This window comes from Daucus carota, chromosome 7 (genome assembly GCF_001625215.2).
Source record: "Daucus carota subsp. sativus chromosome 7, DH1 v3.0, whole genome shotgun sequence".
NCBI lineage: Eukaryota > Viridiplantae > Streptophyta > Magnoliopsida > Apiales > Apiaceae > Daucus > Daucus carota.
The window spans coordinates 9,464,550-9,486,333 of record NC_030387.2 but is presented as its reverse complement, the minus strand read 5'-3'; the positions used below and the strand labels follow the sequence as shown (position 1 = coordinate 9,486,333).

The 21,784-nt window shown below is 34.9% G+C and overlaps 3 protein-coding genes across 4 annotated transcripts; all 3 read left to right on the top strand.

The window, feature by feature from the left end:
• The first annotated feature begins 8,815 nt into the window (after positions 1-8,815).
• LOC135147881 (uncharacterized) lies at positions 8,816-10,364 on the top strand. The gene is made up of 2 exons (XM_064081918.1): positions 8,816-8,980; positions 9,798-10,364. The coding sequence occupies exons 1-2, from the start codon at positions 8,816-8,818 to the stop codon at positions 10,362-10,364; spliced, it is 732 nt and encodes a 243-aa protein (XP_063937988.1).
• Positions 10,365-12,034: 1,670 nt separating this feature from the next.
• LOC108194679 (uncharacterized) lies at positions 12,035-13,583 on the top strand. Its single transcript, XM_017361630.2, has 2 exons — positions 12,035-12,199; positions 13,017-13,583. The coding sequence occupies exons 1-2, from the start codon at positions 12,035-12,037 to the stop codon at positions 13,581-13,583; spliced, it is 732 nt and encodes a 243-aa protein (XP_017217119.2).
• Positions 13,584-15,258: 1,675 nt separating this feature from the next.
• Positions 15,259-21,222, top strand: LOC108193552 (pantothenate kinase 1). Of its 2 annotated transcripts, none has more exons than XM_017360261.2 (10): positions 15,259-15,490; positions 16,443-16,652; positions 17,544-17,596; positions 17,869-17,985; positions 18,170-18,289; positions 18,856-18,950; positions 19,047-19,140; positions 19,873-20,004; positions 20,240-20,352; positions 20,538-21,222. In XM_017360261.2, exons 1-10 carry the CDS (start codon positions 15,433-15,435, stop codon positions 20,734-20,736), a joined length of 1,191 nt encoding a protein of 396 aa, XP_017215750.1. In that variant the 5' UTR covers positions 15,259-15,432; the 3' UTR covers positions 20,737-21,222. The 2 variants fall into 2 exon arrangements, with proteins under 2 accessions (XP_017215750.1, XP_017215749.1); XM_017360260.2 differs by having other exon boundaries at positions 15,271-15,490; positions 19,041-19,140.
• The last annotated feature ends 562 nt before the right edge of the window (positions 21,223-21,784 follow it).

The window sequence follows — 21,784 nt, the reverse complement described above, 5'->3', positions numbered from 1 at the left end:
AGGATGTTGTGTTTGATGATCCAAAACCCTCCAACCTACAGGGGTATTTATAAGTGCAGAGAGACTTGTGTGCTATTCTTTTCCATAATTAAATAATCTGAAACAGAATTAGATTAAAATAAACTTGCAAGCTACTATATCCCATAAGTAATTTGAAACAAAATCAGATTAATTTATACCGAGATATATACCATATCAATTAATCTGAAATGAAATCAAATTAATTTATGCCATAATATTTGAGCCAAATTCCATTGGAAAAATAATTTCCAATTTAAGAAGATATCATCATATCTCACACATCTTTTAGTTATAATGCTCAAAATATGACTTACCAATATAGGACTTATACCCATATTTTCCAACAATCCCCCACATGGGTGAGATTGGTAATCTTAGTAGTAGCACACACGAGACAAACAGACAGACTAACAGACACAATGTTTGACTTGGTTGGTTTAACATGGTGATAGTTTTCTTCGATCAGATATAGCATACGACATGTAGAGAATGCTCCTTAAACCTTCGCTTGAGTAAGTATACCGACTTTACTGGTAGACAGTAGATGTGCTTGTCCTTGAACTGTTCGACCATTTGTGTAAATGATGATATACTTATCACTATATCAAATCCGACTCGTTCAACTCTCATGAGTATGTCCATTTTGGCCATGGAACATTGTCCTGCATCTATAAGAGTTTTTAAAGAATTGTGCCTCGCAATTCTCCTTTGAAGCGACCCTACTTCTCTCCCACATAGGTGATCTTTATCTTATAGGATAACTCGTGTTTACTCAACTGAATTCCATGCATGTACAACTCCATGTATTCACTAAAGATCATTAAAAGCTTAAGTCTTAACCGTGTACCTTACAAGTCCCACTGTTTCTTCATCATAGGAACATGCCAGGGATATAGTGATTTGGTCATCATGATTTAGTTGTCTCATTGAACTAAGTTCTTGGGATCTCCAGTCAGCAATGATTGGGTGTCCACCATGATGTCGTTAAGCAATAGGCTTAAGGTCCATTCCTCTTGATGATTTCTCAACCACTTCTCTTGATAACCCTTTGGTTAGCGGATCCGCAATATTATCCTTTGACTGTAAATAGTCAATAGTGATAATTCCAGTTGAGATTTATTGTCCAATGGAACTATGTCGTCATCGTATGTGATGGGACTTCTCATTATACATTGTGCTCTAGCGGATTGACTATCACAGTGTGTCCCTATTGCAGTCACAGGCCTTGGCCATCTTGGAATATCCTCAAGAAATTGGTGTAGATATTCAGCCTATTCGGCGCATTTATCTAAAGCCACAAACTTAGCTTCCATTGTGGAGTGAGTTATCACCGTTTGTTTGGGAGATTTCCATGATATTGCCGCTCCAGCTAGTGTAAACATGTAGCCACTCGTGGACTTTAGTGCCTTCTTGCTAGGTATCTAGTGCGCGTTAGTATATCCTTCTAATACTACTGGGTATTTGTCATAGTGCAGTCCATAGTCTCGAGTTCTCCTTAGGTACCTTAGTATCCTTATGATTGATTTCTAGTTATCAGCTCCTGGATTACTTGTAAACCTACTCGACTTGCTAATTGAGTACGCAATGTCTGTTCTTGTACAACTCATTAGCTACATCAGACTTCCAATTATCCTCGAGTATTCCAATTGAGAAACAACTACGCCTTTGTTTTTGGATAGATGTAAGGTCATATCCACAGGTGTCCTAGCTTTGTCAAAATCATCTTTAAGGAACTTCTCAAGGATTTTGTCAATATAACGAGGTCTAGTACTTTGGTGTTTCTTTCCACACATATAAATGATGATCTCGTTAACTTTTCCTCAACACAAGGTTCACACTTATGTTTTGAATCGATATTTAGTTTTGGTATGAATTCTTTTGCACTTAATCTTCGTAAAGTGTCATAGTTTACATGTCTTAATCTAGCATGCCATAGATTAGGAGACTCAAACAAGTAAACAGAAGAATTCTTCATTGCATTATCGTCTTTAACGGACATCACATTGAGCTAAAAAGCCCATCGGTTACATAGCCCTTGCCAACAAACATACCACTCTTAGACAAAATTACCGTATAAGACTTTTTACAATATGAAAGCCATGTTTATTCAACAAGAAACTAGACACAAGGTTCTTGCGAATATCGAGCACATAGAGTACATTTTTCAGAGTCAAGTCTTTCCCAGAGGTCATCTTCAAAGTCACAGTGCCTTGGTAGAAGTTGCTGAATTCCCCATGTAATATTTCTCAGCAGCATCTGAAACTCTGAGGCTAGAGAAAATTGCCTTATCTGAGCAAACGCGCCTAGTAGCACTAGTATCAATCCACCACTCACGCGGCTTTGAGCCAACTAAATTCACTTCAGAGACCGTAGTGCAGAGGTATATCTCACTTATCTCCTTGGAGATATCGTCCACCATGTTTGCTTCCTTCTTCTTGTAGGGTTTCTTTGGCTTCCTGCAATCAGCAGACCTATGACCCATTTTGTCACAATTGAAGAACTTCCCCTGAAACTTCGACTGCTTCGAAATCCCTTCCTTGGGTGCCAGCTTTTCCCTTTTTCCAAAATTGGTCTTCTTGGGCTTGGAGCTTTGAGCATGCTACACCATATTTGTCTTTTCGCTGGCAACGCTCACTTTCTTCTCGGACCCCCTGTTGTCTTCTACAATGCAAAGTCTAAAAATCAGATCCTCCATATACATCTCCTTTCGCTTGTTCTTAAGGTAGTTCTTGAAATCTTTCCATCCAGATGGAAGCTTTTCAATAACAACAACTACTTGGAAAGACTCGCTTATGACCATTCTCTCAGCATGAATCTAATGAATGATCACCTGCAGTTCTTGCACTTGACTGACCACAGTCTTGGAATCCAACATAAGTCCTTAGCGTCCTCGGTTTTATACTTGTGTTCAAGTGATTCCCATTAGTCCTTAGCTGTTTGATTTTTGCTGTAAACGTTGTACAACGAGTCAACTAGACAGTTGAGCATAGAATTCTGACAAATATAGTCGGCGTGCTTCCAAGAATCAGCAGCATACACAGCCTGCACGTTGCTCTCAACAATGAGCAACGGCACCTCTTCCTTAAGGTAACGATCCATATGCAATGTGGTCAAATAAAACAGCATCTTTCACTACCAACATCTGAAGTTCGATCCGTTGAACTTCTCAGGTTTCTCACTATGTGTCGTTGGCACATTGGGAACTGTAGGCACAACAGGTGCAAAGGGTACAATATTCCTCGACGGTCCGAAACCTGGCGGAGTCTGTCCAAAGGGTACACTAAACTGTCCAACGACAGTGTGTCCCACGGGCACTGCCCCGAAGGTACATGTCCAACCGACGTTTTCCCCAATCAGATACTACGAACTGTGCATTAGGGTTAGGCTTCGGTTGGTGACCCCCATCAGATCCTACGATCTGTGCGTTGGGATCAGCCGTCGTGTTTAGCGCGTTGTTCATAGTTTGGTTTTCCATTGATCTGTTAATCCACACACAAGAAGAGACAGATGTATCAGTCATTGATAAATAAAAAAAATAGCTTTAAGATTGTGAACACAATCTGCGAATAATATAGTCAAATAGAAAGTGTGTGCGAATAACAGATCGTGTGCAAAACTGAAGAACAAATACAAAAGGATATTAAAGAAGATATGAATCCTCGAGTCCAGCCGAAACTGTCTCCTTAAACCTATTTCGCCTCTCACCGTATGTGTTGAGTCGATAGCCTCCCAAGATAAAACGAGGTTGCGGCGTCGTTAACAAGAACGACACCTTCAACGAGCTTGAGTCGAGCAAGAGAACTATCACCAAAGAGAGGTAGGGTTGTGGTATTGAGAGAGAGGAGGTTGTGTTTGATGATCCAAAACCCTTCAATAGGGGTATTAATAGGTGTAGAGAGACTTGTGTGCTACTCTTTTTCAAAATTAAATAATCTGAAACAGAATCAGATTAAAAAACTTGTAAGCTACTATATCCCATAAATAATATGAAACAGAATCAGATTAATTTATGCCAAGATATATACCATATCATTTAATCTCAAACAAAATCAAATTAATTTATGCCATAATATTTGAGCCAAATTCCACTGCATAAATAATTTCCAATATTAAGAAAATATCATCATATCTCACATATCTTTTAGTCATAATGCTCAAAATATGACTTACCAATATGGGACTTATACCCATATTTTCCAACATGAGCTTCGGTCTATTTTAATTGCACATATATACTTTGTCAATCTTCATTCAAGTTCTTAGATGATTTTAATTTTTTTGAGCAGAACATTCATCGATGTGTCCGAACTTAATCTGTTAGAAAAATGCAAGGTTGTATAAATCAAAAATCGGATCGAATCAGTTTTGTTCTGAAAAAATGAGTACTCGGAAATCGGAGAGTACTCGAAAACGAGTACTCGAAAATGAGTACTCGAACAGCTACTCGGACATTAATATTTTTTCATATTCTAAATGTAATTTCAATCGAATTTTACTATACAAATTACAAGTGTTTAAACTTGAAACTTAAGTATAACAATTTTTTGTTATTAATATATAAGAATGTGTGATATAATAATAATTATCTAATATTATCACAAATTTATTAATAAATAAATAATATTATTGACAACACATTAACAATAATTGAGTTCACAGTTGAAGTATATACTATCATCTTGATACTATCTCACAGTTGAAGTATATACTATCATCTTGATACTATCTCACAATATAATAAAAACAAGTTATTGTCCATACTTTATAGAAAAAGTCAAGCCTGAGTTTGACTCAGAGTACTTGTAGTCAAACCGAATTTTGACTAATTTCCTTTAAAATCATTTTTGGATGCGAGTACTCGGTACTCGGATCGGACGAGGGGTTAAAAACGAGTACCCGGATGAGTACTTGGCCTAGTTAATCGATTTTTAGAACACTGGAAAAATGAGATTATGATTTTCGAATTCTTTTGATGGAGGTTGTTTCTCGTAATGAGGACTTAAATTCTCGTGTTTATATCTAAGGATTTTTCTTAGTGATTCTAGAGAAATTGAGTTAAAATGAAGAACATTAAAGAGTTTGAAAAGAGTACATGTGACTTGTCCCATCTTTGAAATCACCTATATCTTAATTTTTGGATTCCGTGATACTATTTGAAAGTTGTGTTTTAGCTCTTTACACTTGAAGTTGCTGTTATTTACATTTTACCACTGGATGTGACATATTCCTGTCCATTCATTGAATGCGTTTTAAATTTTGGCTCGGTACTGTGCAGGTGAAAGCAAGCTGTTGAACGTTCACCTTCCACGTTCGTGGGTCCCGCTTGCAAACCGCTTCGTGGTTGGTCGATTTTTTTACGTACTAAGGTGTGATTGCCAATCTCCATAGTTGGCTACATGCATGCTGCGTAATTTGTTAACTTTGAGTGTTCTTTCATAATTTGTTTATTCTTCATGTTTTGGATTTTGTTTTTTTGCCTTTTGATATCCACCTTAGGCGCCATTTATTAAGTCTGAACAATTATTTCTGGATGAGTTGAATTTCTTAATGATCAAAACAAGTTAAATACATCAAATTTAACGCTTAGCATGTGTCCACGGGCACACACTAACCAAACGCTTTAAAAATACACTAAGTATCTTGACTTATTATCAAGCATGACATATTCCTAACAGTATAATCATAGTAGTATAATAATAATAATGATTAATATATATATATATATATATATATATATATATATATATAATGATAATCAAATTTTGATATTTTGTATTTTTAATGTTCTACTAAAAGGAGTTTCGCTTATTAAAAAAGGGTATAAAGTAACTAATTAATATAGATTTGGCTAATATCAATATGTACTACTTATTTATCTGAGTTCTTAAACATGAAGGAGTTTTATAAAATTCTTCCGTAACTTAAGAAATCAAAATGAATAGTTTTGTTGGTGATATAATTCTGTTGGTAGCTACTATATTACAAAATTTCAACCAACATATAAGTCTTTTTATAGTATAATAATAATAGTAGTAATAATAATAATAATAATAATAATAATAATAATAATATTTTGGATTCTAGACCATGTTTTTCATTAGTTTTTGTTAAACGACAAGCGAACAAAGTAGCCCACTTAATGGCTCGTTTACCTTGTTCACTGCATTGTCAAAACGTGTTAACATCTTCTCCAAATATATTGTTGGAGACTCTTATGTATGATGCTTTTTAGTAATAAAATTCTCCTTTATTTCAAAAAAAATAAAATAAAATAATAATTATTAGAAAAAATATAATGATAACCAAATTTTGGTACTTTGATATTTGGTACTTCTGATGTTCTACTGAAAAATAGTTTCGCTTATTGATAAAGAGTATTAATTAGTTATCATGTTATCGATCAATAACTGACTCCATTCAATATGTCTTTCTTTCCATATATTCTTTTAATTTTTTATTACATGTTATTGAACATATATAAAAACATTTGATTATTATATATTTTTAAAAAAATGATAATTACTAAAATACATTTTAATATATTATATGAGTAAAGTTCCTTGTAGACCACAATTTCATTGTAGTATTGTAGACCAACATCTTAGTCATTCATTGTTTTTAATCTAACGGTCCTATGATTCTCATTTTATTACTTTTTAAATTATGTTTAGTGGGTGAATGTTAGATATACTGTATAAAATACAGAGCACCAGCAATGATCAAGAGCATAAGTTATGGTTTTCTATTTTATGTATATCTCCATACTATGCAATAGTTCTACACATCTATATAATTGTTTGTCCACTTCATTCATCATCTCGTCATGACCGCAATCTCTTTTTGCATACATTCCACACATCAGTGACAAACACAAGAGAATCATATGTGTGTGTGTGTGTGTGTGGGTAAGGCTACGGGTAGTAGACCGTCAAAAAGACGCACCTCCACTTTATACATATTTGCTAGTTACAACAAAAACCAACTTCATCCCAGCCATTCAAAATAGCAAGAAAGTTGGCCTGCACTCTATACATACCTATATGTGTGCTTAAGTAACATAATTTTAATCACTGGGAGGCATGTCTTTTTTAACTTTCACTTTTATTATTTTCAGGCCCATCACCTTTGGAGGTATTGCATATTCATTATATAATCTGCTACCTCATTCCTCACTCCGAGAAACCTTACCCGCTATCTCGTTCTTGTGACCCGTCAAGTCTCAGACATCACTGTCAATCATATAGCATGCGCATGTGTGGTATGTGAAATACAACCCCTTATATCTTTTCACTTAGGTCAGTACATATCAACTATTTATTTAGTACTGAATTTTTATTTTTATATTTTATCTTACATCTAGTGAAAATATTATCATCCTTCCAGGTTCCAATGAAAGTTATTTTCTCTTGAATATGTCACCTTCTCTTGTTGTATCATATGCTATAAATATTCAAAATTTTCACGTATTTAGACAATATTCATACAACACCGGAGGCAATCAATCAAAAATCTTCCCAGTGTTGTCCGCAACCAACATTGGGGGGCAACCAATCAAAATTTTTCATAAATTTTTCTTTCTCCCAAATGTTGTTAGCAACCAACACGCCCGGGGGGGGGGGGGGGGGGGGGAATAACCATCAAAATTTTTCACATAATTTTCTATATCCCAGGTTTTGACTGCAACCAACACTACAGGGCAACCAATCAAAATTTTTCACAAAAGTTTCTATCTCCCAAGTGTTGTCCGCGACCAACACGGGGGGGGGGGGGGGGGACTAACAAAAAAATTATAAAATTTTCTTTCTCCGTGTTGCTCGTGCCCAACACTTGGAGGGCAACTGAAACAATTTATTTTTCTTCAAACTTTTCCCAGCTCGGTTTTCTTTTTTCTTTCTCTACTTCCCCAACACACTAAAGCGGATTAAGGGAGTGTGGGACAATAATATATAATGCATAATTCTCATAATAAAACTATCTACAGACTTGACAAAATATGAAAAATGTTTATATATAAAGCAGGGGCAGGTACAACAACTCAATCAGGGGCGGAACTAGGGGGCGGAGGGAGGCTTGAGCCTCGTCTAGACTTACGAAATTCAATAGAATTTTTTTTAGTCGTAGATATATTATAAAAATAAGAAAAGAAAATTTTTGAGCCCCGAATAACTTATTGAGCCCTGGACTTTTTTCTTTTTCTTTTCAATAAAAAATTGGCTTCATTATTTTTGTCAATAGTTAACATTAATAAATTAAAAAACTATATACAATATGATATATACCATTTAAGATTTAAAAAAAAAAAGAATTTGAGCTTGATTGAATTGTACACTATTTTTTCTAGTAAGCCCATTACATTTGTGATTAAAAGAATCCAAAATTAAAACAAACCTACAAAGCCCATTAGTTTCTAAAATACATATAAACACAAAAACAAATTTTGAAAACTCCCGGACTCCCTCTCTGCTCTCTGGCCGCGGATTTCGCTCTCGGCACACCGCACTTGTCACTGCTTCGGCTAATTTACTCCTGCTAACTTTTAGTCTTCAGTCTCCTGTCAATTTCAGGTATGTACAACTATTCCTTTTCTTGCCCAATCTCCAATTTGTGTCTTTTTAGCTTAGTAAGTTTAATTCCTTTGAGCACAAGACAATGTCAATGTCAAGCATTTTAAACACCGAGAAAGGCAAAGCATTTAAAAATCAAAGGCAAAGCATATCACATGTTTTTTCAGCAAAAGGGTACGAAATAGAAGGTAATTATCGCGAGCCTAACTACAAGTTTAGGTGTGATTCAGATGCTTTTGCGCCAAGGTCTTCCTTTTCGGGGTCATGATGAGACTGTGGATTCTTTGAACAGGGGAAACTTTCTTGAATTTCTTGAATGGCATTGCACTGAGAAAGAGATAAAGAAAGGTCCTGGTAATTGTCAACTTACATCTCCAAAGGTGCAAAAAGAATTGGTAAGTGCTTGTGCGAATGAGACGAGATCAGCAATATTTCTTGATATTGGGGATAGATTTTTTTCACTTATGGTTGATGAGCCTCGAGACATATCTGGCGAAGGAACAAATGGCTGTGGTTTTTAGATATGTAAATAAAAATGATGAGGTAATTGAACGGTTCATCTCATTGGAACATGTGACAAATACATCTTCTCATTCATTGAAAAGATCCATAGCCATATTATTTACGAGACATGGGTTATCATTATCCCAATTGCGAGGCCAAGGTTATGATGTAGCTTCAAACATGAGTTCTCGAAGGATTGGAAAGTGGTGAAATTATTTTTGGTAAAGGAAAAAATCAGGAAATTTCTTTGACTCGACCAGGATATACACATCGCAGAAGGCTTACTTGAGAAAATGCAAACATTCAAGTTTGTGTTTACATTGCATTTGATGAAAGATATCTTGGCAATAACTAATGATTTGCCAGAAGCCTTACAACAAAAGACTCAAAATATTATCAACGCCATGACTATGGTTCGAGTTACGAAAGTGGAACTACATTCATTAAGAGAAGACAAATGGGAGACATTTTTAGAAAGTGTTAAGAATTTTTGTGTTGAGAACTCCATTGAAGTACCTAATATGAATGACATAATACCAATTCAGGGTCGCAGATGTTACATACTTTCATCTATACCGTGTTGAAATATTTTGTGGGGTTAGTTACTTACTTTCATTATTTATGTGTCTTTTATTGGTTTAGTCAATAGTACAACTTATCTATTTGAGTACGCCATGTTTATATATTCTGTTCAAATTTGATTTTCAGGTGATTGATATTATTTCTCAAGATTGCTTTTCAGAGACAAACACTGAGCTGCTTACTTGCATTGTCTTTCTTGATCCCCGAAATTCTTTTTCGGATTTTAATCATGCAAAGCTTTTTCGATTAACACAGTTTTATCCAAATGATTTCTCGTTAATGGATCAAGAACTATTGGGTACTCAGTTCAACAACTTCATCTTTGATGTCCGACGCGATAAAAATATTTCAGAACTTAAGAATATAGGGGAGCTTGCAATTAAAATGGTGAAGACTCGTAGACATACAGCTTATCCTCTTGTTTATCGATTGATTGAGTTAACTCTTGTTTTGCCTATTGCGACAGCTACTGTTGAGAGAGTATTCTCAGCAATGAAAATTGTGAATTCTGATTTGCCTAATCATATGGGGGATGAGTGGCTGAATAACAGTATAATGGCGTACATCGAGAAGGCAATATTTGCGACTGTGGATAACGAATCAGTCTTGCAACGTTATCAGCATATGCAAACTCGGAGGATTCAGTTATCATCTATTAGTTCTTCAAGTAAGGATATCACCACCAGCACATAAAAAAAGGTACGTTTACTTTATGAGATAAAAATATGAATTCTTGATGTTAAATAATTGAGCCCCTGTTAATTTTTAATCTTAGTTACGCTACTGAACTCAATGACAGACAATATGATGGTGTACTGATCAAGGTAAGGCCATGATTCGTGTTGTAGCAAACAATATATGCCATTTGTTCTATAATGTTCACATGACTACACTATAGATGCATGTCTTTCTACACATTAAAGGAGGACACACGCACTAGTACTAGGGCTGTTAACGAAACGAATATTTAATGAAATATTCGGTATTCGAATTCGTTTAACATTATTCGTATTCGTTTGTTAACAAATACAAATACGAATTCAAATCTTAAAAAATATTCGGTTTGTTAACGAATACAAATTCGAATAGATAAATATTCGTATTCGCTATTCGTTTAATTATTCGGAAATTAAATTATATATATATATATATATAATTTTATATTATATAGAAAAATATTATATTTTTATTTAATAAGATTATGTACTGGTAAGGGGAGCCCTTCTAGTTATAGCCACAGACCGACAAATCAGCACACTAAATATTATAAAATCAAATTTTTTCACAAAAGTTTCTATCTCCCAAGTGTTGTCCGCGACCAACACGGGGGGGGGGGGGGGGGGGACTAACAAAAAAATTATAAAATTTTCTTTCTCCGTGTTGCTCGTGCCCAACACTTGGAGGGCAACTGAAACAATTTATTTTTCTTCAAACTTTTCCCAGCTCGGTTTTCTTTTTTCTTTCTCTACTTCCCCAACACACTAAAGCGGATTAAGGGAGTGTGGGACAATAATATATAATGCATAATTCTCATAATAAAACTATCTACAGACTTGACAAAATATGAAAAATGTTTATATATAAAGCAGGGGCAGGTACAACAACTCAATCAGGGGCGGAACTAGGGGGCGGAGGGAGGCTTGAGCCTCGTCTAGACTTACGAAATTCAATAGAATTTTTTTTAGTCGTAGATATATTATAAAAATAAGAAAAGAAAATTTTTGAGCCCCGAATAACTTATTAAGCCCTGGACTTTTTTCCTTTTCTTTTCAATAAAAAATTGGCTTCATTATTTTTGTCAATAGTTAACATTAATAAATTAAAAAACTATATACAATATGATATATACCATTTAAGATTTAAAAAAAAAAGAATTTGAGCATGATTGAATTGTACACTATTTTTTCTGGTAAGCCCATTACATTTGTGATTAAAAGAATCCAAAATTAAAACAAACCTACAAAGCCCATTAGTTTCTAAAATACATATAAACACAAAAACAAATTTTGAAAACTCCCGGACTCCCTCTCTGCTCTCTGGCCGCGGATTTCGCTCTCGGCACACCGCACTTGTCACTGCTTCGGCTAATTTACTCCTGCTAACTTTTATTCTTCAGTCTCCTGTCAATTTCAGGTATGTACAACTATTCCTTTTCTTGCCCAATCTCCAATTTGTGTCTTTTTAGCTTAGTAAGTTTAATTCCTTTGAGCACAAGACAATGTCAATGTCAAGCATTTTAAACACCGAGAAAGGCAAAGCATTTAAAAATCAAAGGCAAAGCATATCACATGTTTTTTCAGCAAAAGGGTACGAAATAGAAGGTAATTATCGCGAGCCTAACTACAAGTTTAGGTGTGATTCAGATGCTTTTGCGCCAAGGTCTTCCTTTTCGGGGTCATGATGAGACTGTGGATTCTTTGAACAGGGGAAACTTTCTTGAATTTCTTGAATGGCATTGCACTGAGAAAGAGATAAAGAAAGGTCCTGGTAATTGTCAACTTACATCTCCAAAGGTGCAAAAAGAATTGGTAAGTGCTTGTGCGAATGAGACGAGATCAGCAATATTTCTTGATATTGGGGATAGATTTTTTTCACTTATGGTTGATGAGCCTCGAGACATATCTGGCGAAGGAACAAATGGCTGTGGTTTTTAGATATGTAAATAAAAATGATGAGGTAATTGAACGGTTCATCTCATTGGAACATGTGACAAATACATCTTCTCATTCATTGAAAAGATCCATAGCCATATTATTTACGAGACATGGGTTATCATTATCCCAATTGCGAGGCCAAGGTTATGATGTAGCTTCAAACATGAGTTCTCGAAGGATTGGAAAGTGGTGAAATTATTTTTGGTAAAGGAAAAAATCAGGAAATTTCTTTGACTCGACCAGGATATACACATCGCAGAAGGCTTACTTGAGAAAATGCAAACATTCAAGTTTGTGTTTACATTGCATTTGATGAAAGATATCTTGGCAATAACTAATGATTTGCCAGAAGCCTTACAACAAAAGACTCAAAATATTATCAACGCCATGACTATGGTTCGAGTTACGAAAGTGGAACTACATTCATTAAGAGAAGACAAATGGGAGACATTTTTAGAAAGTGTTAAGAATTTTTGTGTTGAGAACTCCATTGAAGTACCTAATATGAATGACATAATACCAATTCAGGGTCGCAGATGTTACATACTTTCATCTATACCGTGTTGAAATATTTTGTGGGGTTAGTTACTTACTTTCATTATTTATGTGTCTTTTATTGGTTTAGTCAATAGTACAACTTATCTATTTGAGTACGCCATGTTTATATATTCTGTTCAAATTTGATTTTCAGGTGATTGATATTATTTCTCAAGATTGCTTTTCAGAGACAAACACTGAGCTGCTTACTTGCATTGTCTTTCTTGATCCCCGAAATTCTTTTTCGGATTTTAATCATGCAAAGCTTCTTCGATTAACACAGTTTTATCCAAATGATTTCTCGTTAATGGATCAAGAACTATTGGGTACTCAGTTCAACAACTTCATCTTTGATGTCCGACGCGATAAAAATATTTCAGAACTTAAGAATATAGGGGAGCTTGCAATTAAAATGGTGAAGACTCGTAGACATACAGCTTATCCTCTTGTTTATCGATTGATTGAGTTAACTCTTGTTTTGCCTATTGCGACAGCTACTGTTGAGAGAGTATTCTCAGCAATGAAAATTGTGAATTCTGATTTGCCTAATCATATGGGGGATGAGTGGCTGAATGATAGTATAATGGTGTACATCGAGAAGGCAATATTTGCGACTGTGGATAACGAATCAGTCTTGCAACGTTATCAGCATATGCAAACTCGGAGGATTCAGTTATCATCTATTAGTTCTTCAAGTAAGGATATCACCACCAGCACATAAAAAAAGGTACGTTTACTTTATGAGATAAAAATATGAATTCTTGATGTTAAATAATTGAGCCCCTGTTAATTTTTAATCTTAGTTACGCTACTGAACTCAATGACAGACAATATGATGGTGTACTGATCAAGGTAAGGCCATGATTCGTGTTGTAGCAAACAATATATGCCATTTGTTCTATAATGTTCACATGACTACACTATAGATGCATGTCTTTCTACACATTAAAGGAGGACACACGCACTAGTACTAGGGCTGTTAACGAAACGAATATTTAATGAAATATTCGGTATTCGAATTCGTTTAACATTATTCGTATTCGTTTGTTAACAAATACAAATACGAATTCAAATCTTAAAAAATATTCGGTTTGTTAACGAATACAAATTCGAATAGATAAATATTCGTATTCGCTATTCGTTTAATTATTCGGAAATTAAATTATATATATATATATAATTTTATATTATATAGAAAAATATTATATTTTTATTTAATAAGATTATGTACTGGTAAGGGGAGCTCTTCTAGTTATAGCCACAGACCGACAAATCAGAAACAAAATGTCACACCTTCTGGTTTATCCAGGTTTGTTCAATCAGTAATTTGAATTTTATATTATTTGAGTTGGATGACTGTAGTCTGTATTATTAGTACTTTTTATAGTTTGCTTGAATTGGTGAAGTATGGGAGTTTATAACTTTTGTCACGTGTCAGCAGTTTAGTTATTTTTTTTATTTTCTTTTAAATGAGTGCCTTAAACGAATATGAATAGTTCGTGAATTTAACCGAATACGAATACGAATACAAATAACTATTCGGATAATAAACGAATACAAATCCGAATATGTATATTTAAACCGAATACAAATATAAAAACTATAGTATTCGTTTCGAATTCGTTTCATTAACACCCCTAACTAGTACCAAGCATATTCACAACATATATACATCTCTAAATAGACTCTCTCTATTGTAACACATATTGATCATTCAAAGCACACAAATTATATGTCCCACTGATTATCAACTCTTCTGATCATTGATTATCATGTCGAATGTGCTTCACGGGACACATCCCCGCGTGTCATTGTTTTACAGGTCCCGGCCTAGCTTAAACCACCCGGAACAATGATAATGGACACATCAACGAGCGGAGTGGTTATCAATATGCATATAATGAAAATGCAAGAAGACGATGATGGCAATGAAAATGGATTGCTCTGCAACTAACACTAAACATAGTTGAAGACAATAATGGACGGTGCGATGGTTCTGCTATTCATGAAGCTGTAAAGCTGTGAAACCGATGTACATGACGATCGTCTTGCAGTCCTATTTACAATAAAAAGCTTGATTTGTAATTGAAAATTTATTAGAGAGAAGTACAAGATAGTTAATGATGTATCATTACAGTTGCAAGATATACGGTCCTGCGAATCCATATACGGAATTGTTAGTCAATAAAATCTATTTTATTCAATAATATCAATCATTCATTAATTTTATAATCCAATAATAAGTTATTTGATCTACAAAATTACACCAAAATAAGTACTACACCGAAACTTCATATTATATTTAAGTGTGAACATGTAAAAGAATATAAAAAACTGGCGAATCGATGGGCAACGTAACTCCGGTTGGAATTGGATACTTTTTTAATGAACCATGTATGTTTAAACTTACATTACATTTGAGAGCTGAAACACAAAAGGCGCACGACTCTCCAACCACTTTGATTCCATCTCCTCAATTTCAATAGACCCAACTCATTTCTCAATTTTCTAGTGTACGTGTTTTCAGTCTAGCGATTCTTCAACTATCATCACCGATACAACACGCACAAATGGATGAGAATCCAACTAAAACAAATCAATCTGCACATCTCGCTCTTGATATTGGAGGTGATTTTTTTACCCTAATTTAACTCTCATTTCTTCAATTTCATTTTGATCATAATTCAACATTTCTCTTGTCATCTGCTTGCATATTCGTATATGATACATAATTGCTTTACTTTAATAGTGGTGTTGTAAGATTTATAAGTTTCCGATGCAATGCGAGCTTCGTAATTGTAGTGTAGAGACGATTAGTGTAGGCGATGCTCTGGAGCATTTTCTCAGCTTTTAGGAGAAGATTGATTTTTTTGATCAAGGGTTCGGGGAGTTGAATTGAATTATTATAGAGAGGATTAGTGTAGGTGATGCTCCGGAGGATATTCTCTGCTTTTAAGAGGAGATTGCTTAGTTGATTAAGCTATGGGGAGTTAAATTGAAATACTGTAGAGACGGTTAGTGTAGGTGGTGCTCAAGAGTATTTTCTCAGGTTTTAAGAGGAGATTGATCTGTTGATCAACCTATCCGGTAGTTGAACTGAACTATTATAGAGATGGTTGGGTAGGCGATATGCGGGAGCATTTTCTCAGCTTTTAGGAGTAGATTGATTAGTTGATCGGGGAATTAAATACTGTTGAAGTGTAAAAGGAGCTAGCATCGCTATACACGACCGCGAAATAAACTGTGAGTAATGATGGTAGCAGTACAATCTACAGTGTTATTTAAATTGGATATGTGGCTGGGCTCCGGAGCATTTTCACAACCTATCGTTAAAGTACAATTTTGATCTATATGCGGAAGTGGCGTCGCAATACAATGCAACCAAGTACCAAACCGTTTGAGTAGTTATATTGTAAATGTTAGATTTTATTTAAATGGACTTTTGAGGTCCTGTTTCTTACTAACTTGTTTATATGTTTGAAGTTCCGTTTCAAATCATTATTACTGAAGGTGAGATTATATGTTATTAGGTTTTTACTTGGGCTGACTAATATAGTAGTGATCATGTGTATCATGCCAGGCACTCTCATCAAGATGGTATATCTCTCTAGTGATGATAATTGTTCGCCTGATAGTCAAGTAAAGGTGTCCCAGGAGGAAAGCAATGAGATATCTGACGGTCTCATGAAATGCCATACTGGAAAGGGCACGCTGCATTTTCTTAAGTTTGAGACCAGCAAGATTGATGATTGCTTGGAGTTCATTTCGTCCAATCAGCTTTGTAGCCATGGTATTGCTCTTTTGTGTAGTATAAATTTCTAATGAAATAAGTTTATCAGATCAATTTAAAGGTATACAATATTGTAGTTTTTTTTTTTACCAAACTGAGCTCGATTCGATTGTAAGTTAGTTACTCATGTGCCCAGAGGTTTGGTTTGAGTTGCCAAATACTTATCTGCACTACAGTGTTCTGTCTATGACAATTACGGTAAAAAGTAGGCTCTAGCGAATTTGACTTTTGCAGTGTACCACCCTACTGATGCATATATACTATCCATAAATAGTATAGATTGCATAGCCTTGTGCAGTGTATAGAGGAGATGTAATTAGCTCACAGCTTTTGACGTTTAGGGAGCCAGGTAAAAAACCTAAGTTGCTAAGTGGATGTTTAAACCTAGGGTCATTTAAACTTGACTGCAGCTCCATTTTTTTCAGTCTATTGATAAAGGTCGATATAAATGAATTACCTTAATTACTCAGTATAATATTTAGGGATCATCATTTATTGGACCTACTTCTAAAAAAGGTGGCAAAAGATCTTCTGTGCAAGAATATTTCTGTGGAGTTTTAGAATCCAGATTCTGCATTAAGGCGCCTGATTAAAAATAGATATAAAACAGAAATATTTTTCTCTTTCACCAGAGTACAGTTTTAAAAACAAAACTGATCATTTCTTATTATCTACTGAAATCGATGAAGTTTATTAACTAGTTGGCGGGTTTATTTCCCGCGTTTTGCTATAAAAAAATAAGAAAAATGGACTCAACGCATTTCGATCGAAGAATACAAAATGCTAAATGACATTTTTTTCAGTTATATACCAGTAAATACACATTTTAAATTTGCAATGTTCCTTTGGAAGCTGCAATGTGTTCTCTTATGTAACAAATGTTATTTTCAGGTGATCTACCAGACAAAAAACAGCCTTCTGCACATGATAGAAAGCTTATCAAGGTACAGCATCCAATAGTGAACATTATCAGAATATGACGTTTAGGCAATTCCCTCACATATATAGCTACTTTTCTGTTCCATTTGTAAACCAGTGGGATGCATGAGTTGTATTGGGTCGCAATTTAGTTGGAAACTGCTAATTTCCGTATAAATATGAAGATTTGTTATAATGTTTCCTTCATAATGGTCAATTACAAAAATTTAATTACTCACACCACATGCATCCGAAGCACATAAAATTCTTTTGTTGACTGATTGTAGTCCATTTGAAGGCCACAGGTGGTGGGGCATTTAAGTTTGCTGATTTATTTATGGAAAGGCTTGGCATTACACTCGACAAGGTAGACGAAATGGATTGCCTTGTTGCTGGTGCTAATTCTCTTCTTAAGGTAGGAATAAGCTACAGAGAATTATTTGGTTTGTGGATGCTATTATCTAATTCATTGAGCTATTTATAATGAAATGATTGTGTTAACATCTCATTTATTTATTAAGCTCCCAGACTGCTTTCTTGTTGGAAGTATATAAAATAATTTGCTTATATGCTCGATTGTTTTGTTAATCCTCTAATAGGCAAATAATCAAGAAGCTTTTACATACATGAATGGCCATAAGGAGTATCTGCAGATTGACCACAATGATATGTATCCATATCTACTTGTTAATATTGGGTCTGGCGTTAGCATGATAAAGGTACTTCTCCCATGTACATATTATTTTGTTTTAGTAAGTGAAAAGTATGAAATCTCAGATGTGTAGAGAATGATTTCCTTTTACAGCACTGGTAATATATATATGTTACTGTAGTGTTCCAGAAAGCAACATGTATACCTTTTATTGAGTTTCTAGTTTACTGTTATGCATAATATGGGCAGAGTGAGTACAGAGCAATATACAGGCAACTAGAATTTAAAATTAAGCTCTTTGTACGCTATGTGGTAAACTGGAGCCCTGTTATATTAAGATTGTTGTAGAAGTGGATATTGGGAAAACATCCCCACCTTACCAGTAGATGTTGCAAGCTTTAATACAGCAGAATTGAGATCTGAATATATAAATCTTAATATGGATCACTAATTGATAGTTTCTCATTAGAAGATAAAAGTGTAACCTGTAGTGTAATATCTGCTCTGTTAATGCATTTCGGTCTTGCGGAGCCACTAATGCCCTGAAATTATGAGTTGAGATTTGAAATGCTTGGGTGATTCACAATTTAGATCTTGTATTTATTTAGCCCCACTTTTGATTGATAAACATAGGTTGAAGGAGATGAAAAATTTGAGCGAGTTAGTGGAACTAGTGTTGGTGGTGGCACCTTTTGGGGTTTGGGGAAGCTTTTGACAAATTGCAAAAGGTTGTACTAAGCTTTTACTAAATGTTTTTTTAATTTTAATTTGAGATTGTTTTTTTGCTTAAAGTCGACATTCATGAACATAATATTTAGTTTCAGTTTTGATGAGTTGCTGAAGCTGAGTCATGTGGGAAATAATAGAGTGATTGACATGCTTGTTGGAGACATATATGGTGGCCTCGACTACTCAAAGGTATAGATTCCTATTACATTGTTATATTCATGTTTTTCTGTGGGAAGAGGTGACTAAAAGTTGAAATTAACTTGATGAAAGTACATGTTTTGTTCGGGAGAGTTGGTTTGGAGAGTGAAGCTTTTATTCATACTATGACATGCCCTTTTAATCAAGTTAGCCAACTTTAAAATTATTGTATGCAAGATAACTAAATAATTGGAAAAGTTGTCAGATTCCACTCTGCTCCAGGTTTATTATAGTACCAATATCTGCACCGGTTACATGCATATTCATTTACATGTTCCAGACTTCCAGTGAATTTAAAGTTTATATGTTCAGAAAGGTGATGCATATCTCTATTTTTTTTCCTGTTGAAGGACAATATAAGCGTGTTGGGTTGAACAGAAAAATGCATTGATTTTTTGCATTTCCCATGGGAATTTGGGCACTATATTTATATTAAGTGGCATGGAGTTTTTTTTACTAACAGTTAACCTGTGTGTGGAATACTGGTGTTATAGATGTTCATATTATTATCTCTTAATCTTTCTGTGTAAGGTAATCACAGGGTGCTACTGAAAGTGACTCTATGCTTGATTTTGATGTGCTAGAGTGACTTTTTTGCAGAGTTTCCTTTTAGATCTCTTAATTAGTTAGATTTGGTAAACATATATATACATGCAGCAAAATTAGTACTAATATAACCTATTCCTTCCTGATAGACAGAACTGATTGTCCCTTTTTTCACAGATAGGCCTTTCATCCACAACTATTGCCTCTAGTTTTGGCAAGGCGATTTCTGAAAATAAAGAACTTGAAGACTACAAACCTGAAGATATGGCTCGATCACTCTTACGAATGATTTCAAATAATATTGGACAGGTGAGTCTATAAGAATGACTTCTTGCAACATTCCAGTACCACACATGTTTATCGAAAAAAGAGTGTACATACCTTTTTTTTGAGCATGAATGGTGATAGACAGATAGTTGTGCCTGCAGATGTCTACATATGTGTAAATTTTGGTCACTTTTCCAACTAAGAAACTGTGTTCTTAAGTATATACAATTGTCATTAGTTTCCCCAATTTTGTTAATTTGAGATTTGCTATTTACAGATCTCATACTTAAATGCTCTTCGGTTTGGTCTCAAGCGGATTTTCTTTGGAGGATTCTTTATTCGTGGTCATGAATTTACTATGGATACAATATCCGTGGCAGTTGATTTTTGGTAATTAATCATTTGAATAGAGTTGCTTCTATATGCCTCTAGACTAAGTTGGAGCCGGTAGCAGCTAATTGAGTGCCTGTATATTGGAATATGGTCTTCTTCTTGTAGTCATATTCATGAGTTTGAATATTGTTGCCTGCATTTCAGCATCTTTAGACGTCATACAACATTACATTTATTTTCAGGTCAAAAGGTGAGGCCAAAGCAATGTTCTTGCGGCATGAGGGATTTCTTGGAGCCTTGGGAGCATACACGAGCTACCAGAAGGAAGGTTCGGGTGAATCAATGTCTCATCAGTTAGTTGAGCAGCTCTCAAATGGTGTACAGTGTACTGGAGAAAATCAACGCCTACTTCCTGCAGAGATAAAATCACAAGGAAAGTAGAATACATATAGTAACTAAAATTTTACTCGTCTGAAGATAGCATCTGCCAATCAAGCATGGTTTGAGGTTCGTGGGTTTTATAATTGATTGAAAGTAATCATCTGCATAACCCAACCCACTAGGTATGGAGAATTCAGATGCAATTAAAGGAAAAGTACGACTGTACAAACTGTTATACGGTACATGACTGATACTGTACCTGCACATTTGTTCTTCCACATTGTTACAGAATGTAGAAGTCTAAGGTAAAACACTGTAATTTCATCTTCTAGGCTCTAGCCATGTACCTATTGATGATATGAGTATATTGCAAGAAGTGAAAGATATGTAGCAGCCATCATCTTGTTTTTTCCAAGTCTGTTCCAGCCATGTTTTGGCATTCCAGTTGGTGAGAAGTTTGGGAATTACACTAGTGCTTTGCTACCCCCCTTGGACTTTGCTTACTGCATCAATTGAATTGTATGTAGATCATGTCATTATACCTTCTGTGATTCAGTTTCAAATTTCAAATATAATTCCTAGTCTGTATATTTAGTGACTATGAGGCTCATTTATCAGCATCTTAGTGGTTCTGATGGTGATTTTCCTTGGGTACGAAGAACCGAGGAGGGCGGACCTCTGCCTGCTGGATGATATGCACTAGGCTCACCATTGATCCGATCCTTATTACACCTGCTCGCCATTGATTCGCATTGATTCGTTTATCGTTTAGGCATGAAACGGTGAAACGTTTTTCCATTTCAAGTAGTAGTTTAGTCGCTTCAATAGCAACTGCAACTCATCCAACAGACATGCCAATGATGCAATATAAAGACTAGCTTCTTATTTATGATACAACTCATCCAACAAACATGCCAATGATACAAAAGTTAAATCAATTTGATAATTAATTTCAAATTTTAGATCAAGACTGTGTAGTCTGTTATTTGAATTCATAAAACCAACTATTTGCATTAGAACCCTCTTCTTAAGGTCAAGAAACACACTTATCACTCCTTGTGAATTGAATGTCAAAACCACTAGTTCCTTTAACATATTTTTAAGCACC

What these genes read in the sequence shown, in the direction of transcription:
- LOC135147881 (XM_064081918.1), top strand. Translation starts at nt 8,816, where the DNA reads ATGCTTTTGCGCCAAGGTCTTCCTTTTCGGGGTCATGATGAGACTGTG. An exon ending in CAAAGGTGCAAAAAGAATTG is followed by an intron (nt 8,981 to 9,797) that starts GTAAGTGCTTGT and finishes TTTGATTTTCAG; the next exon opens with GTGATTGATATTATTTCTCA.
- LOC108193552 (XM_017360260.2), top strand. Translation starts at nt 15,433, where the DNA reads ATGGATGAGAATCCAACTAAAACAAATCAATCTGCACATCTCGCTCTT. An exon ending in CTTTTGACAAATTGCAAAAG is followed by an intron (nt 18,951 to 19,040) that starts GTTGTACTAAGC and finishes CATAATATTTAG; the next exon opens with TTTCAGTTTTGATGAGTTGC. An exon ending in TTTCAAATAATATTGGACAG is followed by an intron (nt 20,005 to 20,239) that starts GTGAGTCTATAA and finishes TGCTATTTACAG; the next exon opens with ATCTCATACTTAAATGCTCT.
- LOC108194679 (XM_017361630.2), top strand. Translation starts at nt 12,035, where the DNA reads ATGCTTTTGCGCCAAGGTCTTCCTTTTCGGGGTCATGATGAGACTGTG. An exon ending in CAAAGGTGCAAAAAGAATTG is followed by an intron (nt 12,200 to 13,016) that starts GTAAGTGCTTGT and finishes TTTGATTTTCAG; the next exon opens with GTGATTGATATTATTTCTCA.